General features: G+C 39.9%; 2 protein-coding genes across 2 annotated transcripts in view; one reads left to right on the plus strand and one right to left on the minus strand.

Annotated features, from left to right (window-relative positions):
• Positions 1-12,084, minus strand: part of tenm3 (teneurin transmembrane protein 3) — a 458,716-nt gene that overhangs the window by 360,113 nt on the left and 86,519 nt on the right. The window lies entirely within an intron of this gene.
• Positions 3,559-10,754, plus strand: LOC308078908 (uncharacterized protein). The gene is made up of 11 exons (XM_080420249.1): positions 3,559-3,687; positions 3,898-6,778; positions 7,364-7,540; positions 7,645-7,784; positions 8,078-8,162; positions 8,379-8,556; positions 8,641-8,749; positions 9,677-9,755; positions 9,856-9,997; positions 10,104-10,231; positions 10,437-10,754. Exons 2-11 carry the CDS (start codon positions 6,716-6,718, stop codon positions 10,749-10,751), a joined length of 1,416 nt encoding a protein of 471 aa, XP_080276375.1. The 5' UTR covers positions 3,559-3,687; positions 3,898-6,715; the 3' UTR covers positions 10,752-10,754.

Consider the following 12,084-nt stretch of genomic DNA (forward strand, 5'->3'; position numbering starts at 1 on the left):
TTTCTTTTAGTTACATAAGCACTTCAGCCCTATATACATTTCGGCCATTTGAAAATAGCCGATCTACAAGCTCTCAATGCGTCGCGATGCGACGCATTGTGAGCTTGTAGATCTGCTTTTTTCAAAAGATAATTTTACATTTGAAAACTTGAAATGGGACATTCTGCATAATGAGTACTTTTACTTGTTGGACTTTAAGTAAATTTTTACCTTGTAAACCTGTGATGTGACAATAAAACTGATTCTGATTCTGATTTTGATGCCAATACTTTTGTACTTTAACTCAAGTACATTTTGAATTCCGCACTTTTACTTGTAACAGAGTATTTCTATATTGCAGTATTGATACTGGTGTGTAGTCAAAGCCCAGCGCATCATCAAGGACAAGCACCTCTCAAGTCACAAACTGTTCAAACCCCTACAACGACCGCGGCCGGGGCAAGGGGGCCTACCGCAGTATCAAGAGCAGCACTACCAGGTTCTGGAACAGTTTTCACACTTGGCCACTTTCAACCTCTCCTACACCGTCTCCCTCTCAGCTTTCCTACTGACTGTCTCTCCTACACTGTCTCCCTCTCAACTTTCCTACTGACTGTCTCTCCTACACTTTCCCCTCTCAGCTTTCTGGACTATCCATGGAAATAATGAAACACAAATCTCGTCAGAGAAAAGCGAGCAAACAAACATTTCTCACTAACAAGGGTGTAAATCTAATTTAGAACGCTTTCATTTGCACTGTGTTGTTTTTATTACAACAGACGTAAGCAGGTAATATAGTACCTCCATCTTCTTTTAATTCAATTGATTTAATTTGATCATTATTTCAAACACAATTGCAAAATGAAATGAAAAACGTCTCCCTTGATTTTTTACAAGACTTTGTTTTTTGACCTGATGGTCAAGATTACATTTATCCCCTGAGCAAGCAGGCAGGCTCTATAAGCTCAATGGTAATTAACATAAAAATAAATCAGCACTTGAGGGGGAAACCGGGTTCAAATTTGGGGTAGAAGAGGAAAGTTACATAGCTTTAACTAAAATGTCGTCTCAATTGTAGTTTGTTATTGTTTTTGTTATTTCATTAGCTTTATTTAACTTGCCATGGAGCCATCAGTGTGAGAACGGGTACAGACGACACAAACAGTCCAATGAGACCATCTAGTTGAACTGTGTGTAATGGCAGGTACTGCATGTTATTTATCAGAGACCGGAGCAATCGGGCAGATGGAATAACAACACAATTGAAACAGTGCATTACTGTAAATGAGGAGGACAGATCGGAAATGACAGTGTGAGCGTTTGACAGATTACACAATGGATGTTGTCGCTGTCAAGCACAAAACCTTCACACTAAAAAACAGTGGGTTATTTCATCTACCCAACCATGGGGTTATGAAATGTTTAACCCATTCTGGGTTATTAATATGGTAATGGGTTATTTTTGTGCAACCCAAGTGCTGGGTCAACATATTTTTGTCTACCCAACCATGTGGTTATGAAATGTTTAACTCATTCTGGGTTATTTATATGGTATTGGGTTATTTTTGTACCCAACATATATATTATTTCTTTACCCAATCACTTTGAGCTGCATTCATGTCATGAGAGGTGCTATTAAATAAAGTTTATTATTAATATTATTATTATTATTGTTATTATTATTATTGTATTATTGTTATTGTTATTATTTTATTATTATTATTATTATCATTATTATTATTATTACCATTATTATTATTATTATTATTATTATTATTATTATTATTATTATTATTATTATTGCCCCTTTGGTGGGTTTTGAAAAAGAGAGCTTGCTCTCAATGGGCTTCCCTGAATAAATAAAGGTAAAAGAAAGAAAATAAAATAACAGTGTTTGCGATTGAAACCAAATAGAAGAAACTATGTCATTCTCAAACTCACACATCTCCAACATTTAATTTATTTTTTATTAATTATTATTATTTTTTTAATTGTATTTATCCATCTGGAACGCAAAAGCGGTGTTGTACTACTGGGGTTCCATGTGTAGTTCATTTGACTGGAAGAAAACTACAACAAAATGGCGGCCGTGGCAGCGTGGACCCTACGTCTGACGTACTGACGTACTGACGTCAATGCCTTCATAAAGACGTCTTTGCGTCACTGCATTAGCACGACACACGAACAGCTGTGCGTGCGTGCAGTCTGTTGATGTCCCAGCAAACGTGAGCAGAGCTGTGTATCCCGTCGCGTGGCACATTAAATTAAAAAGGTTTGTGTACTTTTATATCTACATAGCAAAGTCGCATCGTCTGTTTTACCTTAGTTAACATTACCTAACATCAAGAAGTCTATATTTCCCTGCTATTTTATCGAGGCTAGCTGGTTAGTTTAGCTCAATGCTAACATGGCCTGTTCTGCTAGCATTGAGCAGAGCTAACATTTCCACGGGCTTAGCGTTAGTTTTAAAGACTAATTCAGATTATTTATAAATCCTGAAAGCGATATTCTGTTGTCAATATAGCAAATGTAATATCAAATTAACATTAGATGACCAAATGCATTCACTGGGTGTAGCAACCATGAACTCACTGTTTGTTTTTCACGGTGCTTCAAATAATGCTGCGTTAGGTTTAGCTTTGATTGATTGATGTACTTTATTTAGTAAGACATGAGAACAACAGTAGGCCTACATGGAAGTACAAATTCACAATACAAGGTCTATTAAACTGGAAGACTCATTAAGCACTGAGCTTGTTTAAGATGAGATCCCCATGCACACAAATCATGATGAGCTTTTGCATCCTAACGTTAAATATGCTGGCTAAACTTTCATTTAGTGACTGCTTTTGGTTCTCCATTGGTATGCAGTAGAAATGTCTTTATGACGGTACTTTCACCGCTCATTTAGTTAATTTGTTTTGATGATACAGAGAGATGGCTGTTAGCTGTTGTAGCTAGCAAACATTACATACTGCTGATGCCCTGTTAGGTCATGTGTGGTGTAGTTCAGTGGTTCTCAACCTTTTCAGGCCGTGACCCCCCCCCCCCAAAAAAATAATCATATTTGAACTGGGTCCCCAGGGTAAATATTGTGAAAATAGCAGATCTACAAGCTCACAATGGCTTGTAGATCTGCTATTTTCAAATGTTGTGCCTCTTTCTTATATTTGGCCAATGTTTGACCAGTTTAAGTTATAGTTTGTTTACTTTTGATGCAGTAATGTTGTTTTTAGGTATTAAAAAGGTCCTAAAAATCCTTAAATTGTCACTTCACTGTCATCTGGGGACCCCCTCCCAGGTTGAGAACCACTGGTGTAGTTGATTAACTAATCTTGCTCTATTGTGGGTTGACCTGTTTCTAGCGTCACAAAAGTGTATCACTCTATATAAAAATAAAGGCTTTGATATAACTCTAAGTCTGCAGATAAAATACAATGATAATAACCATAGTAAGTGGGGCTCATGTGTGCTAAATACAACGGGTAATTTTTTTTTAAATAGGAGAAGCAGACATTTGTCAGTTTTAGTAGCCTCATCAACTGAATAAATTAGCCACAGCAGTGAGGTTGAAGTCATGCAAATGTACATTTTATGTTTTGTTTTAATTAAGCTCTTTATGTGTTTTTTGTCTCAGATCAATGGACACCTTCGTGTGTGACACTTTGACTCAGTGGCAGTTGACAGACCTTATCGATAGATTTAAAGGTAAGAACATATTTTTTTTTACGTTCACAGCAAGCAGATGGATCTGCATAGCTAGGTAAAGAAATTATTTGAAATGGCATTGACTGCATTGTATTTTGTTACTGAAAATGCATTTTTATTCCAATAGCTTTCATGTAATTAGCCTCTTATTTTTTGCTGTTCTCCGTGGTTTAAATAAAGATGTCCTTGTATTTTGTTTTTGTCTTTCAGACGAGGGAATTGACGAGGAGAGCTTCGTTCTTTTAGATGAGGGGACCATCAACCAGTTGATTCCAAAAGCTGGCCCCAGGCTCAAGTTCCTCAAAAAATTTAGAGCACTTGTAAATGTGAGAGGCTACACCCCCCCACACACACATTCATTCTGAGGATTTGTTCAAATTAGTGAGCAGATGGCATATATTTGCTTTAAATGCAAGAGGCAAATTGCAGGCGATGCCAAGGCTCTCTTTCAACATTTACGTGCAGTACATCATGTAAACCATTCATCAACATATTTCCAATGTAGTGAAACTGGTTGTGGTAGAACATTTTCTTTTATAAGGTCTTATAGAAGACACCTAGGAAAGGAACATGAAAACCAAAGTGATACTCTCGATGATCCCCTTGAAGGTCCAGCCCAGCCTGTTAACATACAGCTTGCTGAAAATGAGCCAGTACAGGGAGATGAGGAAGTTGAGGATGAATGGGATGGACTAGGGCAAGATGACATGACCAACCGGGTAGCCCTTTTTTTTAGCTCATATGAGGTCTAAACCTTCTTTGACATTCTCTAACTTAAACTTTATGGTTCAACACACCTCTAGTTTAATTGGCGATATTGTGGGCAAACTAGAATCAAAGACCATGTCTTTATTTCATAATTTTGGTCTTGATCAAAGCCCAGAGGTAAAAGAGCTTGGTCTGGAGTTCTTGGAATTAGCCGAGCCTTTCAAAGGACTTGATACAGATTATAAACAAATGCAGTATTTTGCTAAATCAGGAAACTTAATTCAGCCAGTTGAGGAGTTTTTCCCTGGGGGGGCATCCTTTGTTCAGCAAAGGGCCTCTGCCACTGGCACTGTCCGGCAAGTCTCAGTTCCTGATTCATATCAGCGTATTCCGCTGCAGCGCCTTCTAACCAAGCTACTTGAAATTCCTGGGGTTTTACAGGCCATGCAAGAATGGCAGCAGAGAGAGAGTGATGCTCTTCAGGATTTATTTGATGGAGAGTTTTGTAAAACGCATCCACTGTTATTAAAAGAGGTTTCGATCCCACTTATGATTTACCAAGATGATTGTGAGACAGTCAATCCGCTTGGGTCTAAGACTGGGGTTCACAAGTTAGGATTTATATATTTCACCCTAAAGAGCTTGCCACCAGACCTGCTATCAAGTTTGCAGTCACACTTCCTTTTAGCAGTGTACAAATCCGATGACGCTAAGACCTATGGCCTTGATGTAGTGCTGCGCCCTATTGTGGAAGAGATCAGGTGTCTTGAGAGGGATGGCATCACTGTTGATACCCCCAACTTTCAAGGTGTTGTTAAGTTTACAGTGGTCCAGGTAGTGGGAGACAATTTGGGCGTGAATGCCATGCTTGGCTATATTGAAAGCTTCTCTGGAAATTATATGTGTCGGTTTTGCAGAATAGATAAGAATACCCGGCGGTCTCAGACGCTGGCAGATCCTGCACTGTTGCGTGATGTCAATAGTCATGAGGCAGATGTGCGTACAGCCGACCGCTCCCAGACAGGCCTGAATAGAGACAGTGTCTTAAATGACTTGTCTTTCTATCATGTAACCGACAACATAGCACCTGACATTATGCATGATATACTGGAAGGCGTAGGGCCAATAGAAGTCAAGCTTGTGTTGAATTCGCTGATTGAGCAAAAACATCTAACACTTGACAAACTAAACTACAGAATCACAAGCTTTGACTACGGCTTTTGTGATAAGGGTAACAAACCCTCTGTAATTGGTAAGGATGATCTAAAAAAGGTTAAAGGTGCCATGCATCAATCAGCAGCTCAAATGTGGTGCCTCCTTAGATTGCTGCCGACAATGATAGGTGACGTGGTCCCCATGCATAGCAAGGAATGGAAACTTCTCCTACTCTTACTGTCATGTATGGAGTTTATCTTCTCCCCTTCTCTTACTGTTGAAGCAACACTGTACTTAGCTAAAATCCTTGAAGAGCATCACTCTCTCTTCCTGGAGCTCTATCCTCTTCACCATTTGCTGCCAAAACACCACTTCATGCTCCATTACCCAAGAGCCATTCAAAAGCTCGGACCCTTGACTCAGTTCTGGGCTATGAGATTTGAAGCAAAACATCATTTTTTTAAACGGGTTAGCCATGTAACATGCAACTTCCGAAACATTTGCAAAACCATGGCCTTTCGCCATCAGATAGCGCAGTGCTACAATTTGCTGTGTGGAACTGTGTTGAGCCACAATACAGAAGTTGGTCCAGGGCGCACAATGTTTCTGGCCAACGTTGAGGGAGTTAAAGACATCCAAAGTGGTCTAACAGGCATTCCCCTTTTCAGTGAATTGTTAGTACCAGCCTTGGTTACCTTTAAGGGAACTGCATATCGAGCAGGCATGACTGTATTCCTGTCTTATGACCCAGATGGGGAGCCCCAATTTGGTCTCATAAAGTCCATTTTAGTACTAGACCAAACATCACACACACCAACAATAAAACTTGTTGTACAAAAGTGGGAAACACAATGGTTTGATAGGCATTTCTTTGCATACAGTGTGATTCCCACTCAAGTTTTGGCAGCTGTTAATGTGGGAGAGCTGCTTGATCACCATCCCCTACATGCAGTGAAGTCATTCAGCGAGCATGATGTCAGTTTATACATTTCACTGCGCTATAGACTTTTTTAGAAAATCAGCTTACTGCCACCAGGTGTGTGTACAGTATGTATGACACTTTGTAAATAGCATTTTGACTCGACAAGTCAATTTTTTCCTCATATTTGTTTAGTGGTTAGCTATAAATGCTGCTTAAAATGTGCCTTTGGACTACAGAGATGCGATGAAGTTACGGGAGTGCTGGGATGTTTCTGTAAATACTGAGATGGATGTGATAAATTGTACAGTGAGTATTTTTTGTTTAATCTGTCTACATATCGTTGCTGTCGGGCAGAAATCTTGTGTATCTCCATATTTAAACTTTTCATTTTTGTAAATGTCCTAATTTGTCATATTGTAGATCTACAAGCTCCCAACGACGAGAGCTTGTCGATTGGCTATTTTCACAATTTTAAAATGTTAAAAATAATAAAAGGAACCATTGTGGACATGCACGGTTTCCACCCTACGGCGACGATGTACAGTAGTCACTGTCAGTTAAGAAGTTACATTTTTGTTTTATATCTTTTTCAATTTGCCGCAGATGGTCCAAACTTTTCGCCTTTTTCATTCACTCGGGTGAAGGGTTTCAGAGTGGTTTTGTGTTTGCTTAGGGGTCAATATAAACCGTACTTTACACAGGTCTCTGAATGTATCAAAACTTTGGCAGTGATGATGTCCTTTCTGGTGCACATCTCACACCATGCATACTGTGTGCAGTCTTCTGAGTCCGCTAGTGTGGTCTGGCACACTAATTTACATTACTGATGCTCATCTGGCAATTGTAGGTGGCTGTCACTGTTTGTTACATTAACCTGGGTTTTCTGTTTAGATTGAACCTGCTGTGCCACTGCCACCTAGAAGTCCTGATGTCCAACCACCAACTGCCACACCACCCCTCATGGAGGAAGGACTGGCAACTGCCACCCGGCCACCCTCCATGGAGGACCAAACGGCACCTGTCGTACCATTAATGATACCACAAACCTTGTATATAATTCCGCAATTTGTAAGCTCCACTTTTTAATACTTGGGTTTCACTTTTTTCTTTAATCAACACTAAAGAGTAATAAACGATATCTGCAATGTTGCCCCTTCTTGCAATTTTCTCAGGATATCCGACAGATTCTCACAGGCTCAACGGAAGGCAAGCAGATCCTGGGGAGCCTTGATGAGGATGGGATCACCATTTCGCAAAGAAAGTGCCTCGTCCGTATTATGGTATCTCACCTCATGGAGAAGTTTGGAGAGAGGTAATAAAAAAGTTTTTTTTGTTATTGTTTTTGCTTGAATGTTATGGATGTTTGAAAAGGTTATATAAATCTTCTTTCAGGGGAAAAGATAAGACGGGACACTACTTTCAAGTCTGACCTTTACCACCAACATAAACATGCACAACACATGTTCAGTAGTGCTTTTAATGTATTAGGATCCCTATTAGCTGCAGAATATGCTACAGCCATTATACTGGGGTGCGAGACATGTTTTAGCAATACTTAAGATCTAATTTGACTCTGCTGGTAATTTAGTTTTTCTGTGTTTGCAGTCCTACCAATGAGACAAAAAAGGCCCTGGCTGCATCGTTGATTCATGGGTTTCCCTCCTTGAAGGACGACTCAAGCAGTGGCTTCGTAAGTAATTAACATTTTATTGAGGAATTGATGCTAAAACAGTCAGTTGAACACAATATAACTCCCAGCACCAGAGTACTGGACTTCTCTGCTATGTCGTCAGACAGGCACAGTCATATAGACAAACCCTGTTCTAGATGGCTCAGCCACATCTTGTAGCCACGCTATCAAAATGTGCCTCATCTCTATTCACCAAATACTTTCATTTCTTGACAGGGAGTCTGGTTCACCCCAGGACGGAACCGCTACCCAGCCTGTGGATTCCTTGAAGACAGGCTTCGGAACGTGAGGAAGAGGATGAGATCACAGAGCAGATCACGGGACAGGTCACAGAGTACGCAGCAGACACCGCCACAAAGTAGTGAAGCTGGCACTCGTAGGACATTCATACCAGGTAATCGTTGGAACTGAATAATTTGTTTAAGCAATACAGACATATCATTTTGAGATTGTTAATATCCTTGTGTACTTTTTATAGAATGTACCGTATCGGAAGAAAGAGCCATACAGTGCAAAGAGTGGCTGAAACATAATTCGCAGCCCCTCAACCAGGTGGAGCAATACATGCAGGATACAGCAGTGTACAGGTCAGTAGGAATGCACTGAGGACACTAGCTGCAGCACTCTTTCAATGTCATTTTGCCTATGCATGTGCCTCATGGTACTGTAGCACCTCAAAGTCATTCAAATCTAAACTACAGACTTCTCAAAACAAACTACTACTAGACCTCTAACACCTATGACCCTAACCCCTGCTCATTATGATGCATGCAAGAGCATCGCAGTTCCCGCGCCTTCCGGGTTCCACCGCAAAATACTCAATGCATTTTTCCCATTGACATTTCCAAAAATATTTATATCAATTAATTTAAGCCTAGACTCAAGCCATCCAGGGTCCTGGTGAATCATGACCATAAAACGTTTGATTCTGTAATTATTATTTTTTTGAAAACGGCAAAACAAAGGGTATTTATTAAATATAGTATATCATATAAATAATTAAAAATCACAGAAAAAAACGTTTTATGGTCATGATTCACCAGGACCCTGGATGGCTTGATTCTAGGCTTAAATTAATTGATATAAATATTTTTGGAAATGTCAATGGGAAAAATGCATTGAGTTTTTCCTTCCGCCACCAGGAAGTGGGCGGGAACTGCGATGCTCTATAGTGGGATGGCTCAGGGTAGAGGACAGAGTACAGCAACTTGCAATGGGCCTGGTTTTCAAGGGACCAGTGCCCATGTACCTGTCGAAAAGGGCACATCACCAGTGGAAGCTCCATTACTCTTGTCCCCCCCCCTCTCCCCAAAATCTGCACAAACTTGGGGATGAATGCATTTCACTATAATGCTACCAAAATGTGGAACAGCCTACCACCAGCCATCAAGAAAGTGCAACTCCTTACCCTCAAACTGTCATAAAAGAGCACCTGTCTGCAACTGCCCAAGGCCTTTTTGTGTTATCCTTTTAACATTTTTGTACTGCTGTACTTTCTACAAACTATCAAACAGGGCCAAGTCTTTAAGGGAAAACGGGTGGGACATTCAGAGGATCCGTCTTGAGTTCCCACATCTTTTCACTCCAGGCATGGTAAGTTAGAAAGGAGTATACATTTTCATATGATGATGCATTGTTTAACAATCTTTTATCAGTATGTCCGCTGCCGCATTGAATTTTCTATTTCTTTTAGATTGCACAGGACTTTCAGATCCTACATGGAGAGGCTGCGCCGAAGCTCTTCGAAACCTGGCTGCCGTGTTTTAAAGACAAGATTCTGCAACTGGCGAGACGGGATGGGAAACTAAACTTGTCTCTTGATGGATTAACACCCGGTAATACATTGTTATATTGTACAGCAGACTTTATTTTACTACTAAATGACCAAATCACAGATATGCCATTCCACATATTGATACCTATACAATTGTCTTCCTACAGATTGTTTGGGGGAACTTGCGCTGTGCCAACTACCAACGCTGCTCCCACCAACTGTCTACAAGGTTGGCCGAAAAGTGGTCCGGCACACTATCGAGGAGTCTAAGTTGGCCTTCATCGATCATAAGCCTGTAAGTCCCTCTGCATATCTAAAGGGAAATGTTATACTTTTAACCACTTGAACCCAGCATCCATATTCTTGGGGGGGGGGGGGGCAGATATGCAAGCTCACAACGCTTTGTTATCAGCCACTGCTCTCGGTGAATGCCAAATCTTGCTTACTCTTTGCTTTTACTTTGTTTTTATCTTGTCTTTTGTTCTTCATTTCTTTCTCAGGTTGGAACTAACTTGGTGGAGTACCTCCTTGAGGCGAAGGTGTCAAGACCTTGCCCATATGTCCTGTCCCTGGGAAACGATATCCGGCACACCTCTCAGGCGTTCGTTATTCTTGATGGGGAGGCGTTGGAACAAAACACCTTGCTTCAGGCAGTAGACGTCTGTTTCAAGGCATTCTATATATTTGACATTGACTACACAAAGGAGTGTGTAGCTGTATGGAAATTCCTCCAAAATGCAGTGTACGAAATCGAGGGAGGAGAGGAGTCAAAACCTGCTACGTTCTTGCGTGCAGCAATACGTGCTTGCAGGTAGACTTGTGGTCTTGATCCTTTTCTTTTCTTTCTTCTGCTGGTCCACCTGTTCTATTCTCTCTTCTGCTGCTCATTGGCTCAGAGTATCTGATCAAATATTGCTGGTTTTGTGAAATGTTCATGTTCATAATACTATATTGTGGACTTAATCCTTTTCTTTCCTCTTCTGCTGCTCGGCTCAAATGGTGCTGGATTTGTGAAGTGTGTGTGTGTGTGTGTGATGTTCAAAATACTACCTCATGCTCAAAGTATTTTATGAGCAAGTTGTGTGCCGAGGTAAATGGTGGAAGCATAAATTGTTAAAGTTTATTTGCACATCTTAGTTTCCTGTAGTTCAGATCACCTAAAGGAGCAGTACATTTTTGTGATCATGTTGGAGGATTGTCTTTAATGTTTACATTATGAGACAGTAATTTGCTATTTTTGGTCGGACACAAACATGCCCTTTAGATGCTGCTTTGGTTAGGGCGAGTGCTAGATGCACATTGTTATTAATTACATGTAAGGAAAAAAAGGGAATCTGTGGTGTGGGTTGGATACCCTTATTGGGAATGTCGTGCCTTTTTGGGAGTACCCGATTCTACAAATGTCTTAAATCCTACAAATGTCTTAAATGTCAGTTTTCTGAAACTGTTCTGTTTTCAGAAAACTTATGTTGCTATTAGTGGTTCTCGAACCAAAAGTAAACATTTTGAGATTTAGAAATGGCAGATCTACAAGCTCATAGCGTGCCACAAAGTGACGTGCTATGAGCTTGTAGATCTGCTAGGATGCTGTTAGGATGTGTTTGTTCTAATGTGTGTTATGTACAGTACAGCCTGTAAACAACACACATTAGAACAAACACATCCTAACCGCATCCTAGCAGATCTACAAGCTCATAGCATAGCTTGTAGATCTGCTAGGATGCTGTTAGGATGTTTGTTTTAATGTGTGTTGTTTACAGGCTGTACTGTACATGGATAAATGTTCAGTTTTATTTAAAGAAAGTTTTACACTTTATTGAACTGAATCTTTTGCACTTTCTATTGAACAGTCAATTGTTATAAAAATAAAATGAATATTTTTCTAAGATTCCAACATCGTTTAAAAGTGTTTATTGCATATTATTTGCATGACCAAATATAGGATATTTTAAAAGGGTTTGTAATTTAACTGTTTAAGAGACATGGGTATTGCATTAAAAACAATATTACAGATTTGACTAACAAAACATGACGATAATAACTTGTAGAATTAACCCATCGCAGTTATTATGAACCAGCATTTGGGCAGAATATTTAACCCAATTCATGGTAGAATTTACCCAGGGCTGTAATTAATTTGACCCAATT

The sequence above is a fragment of the Gymnoscopelus braueri genome (genome assembly GCF_963280865.1).
Source record: "Gymnoscopelus braueri genome assembly, chromosome: 2".
Classification (NCBI taxonomy): Eukaryota; Metazoa; Chordata; class Actinopteri; order Myctophiformes; family Myctophidae; genus Gymnoscopelus; species Gymnoscopelus braueri.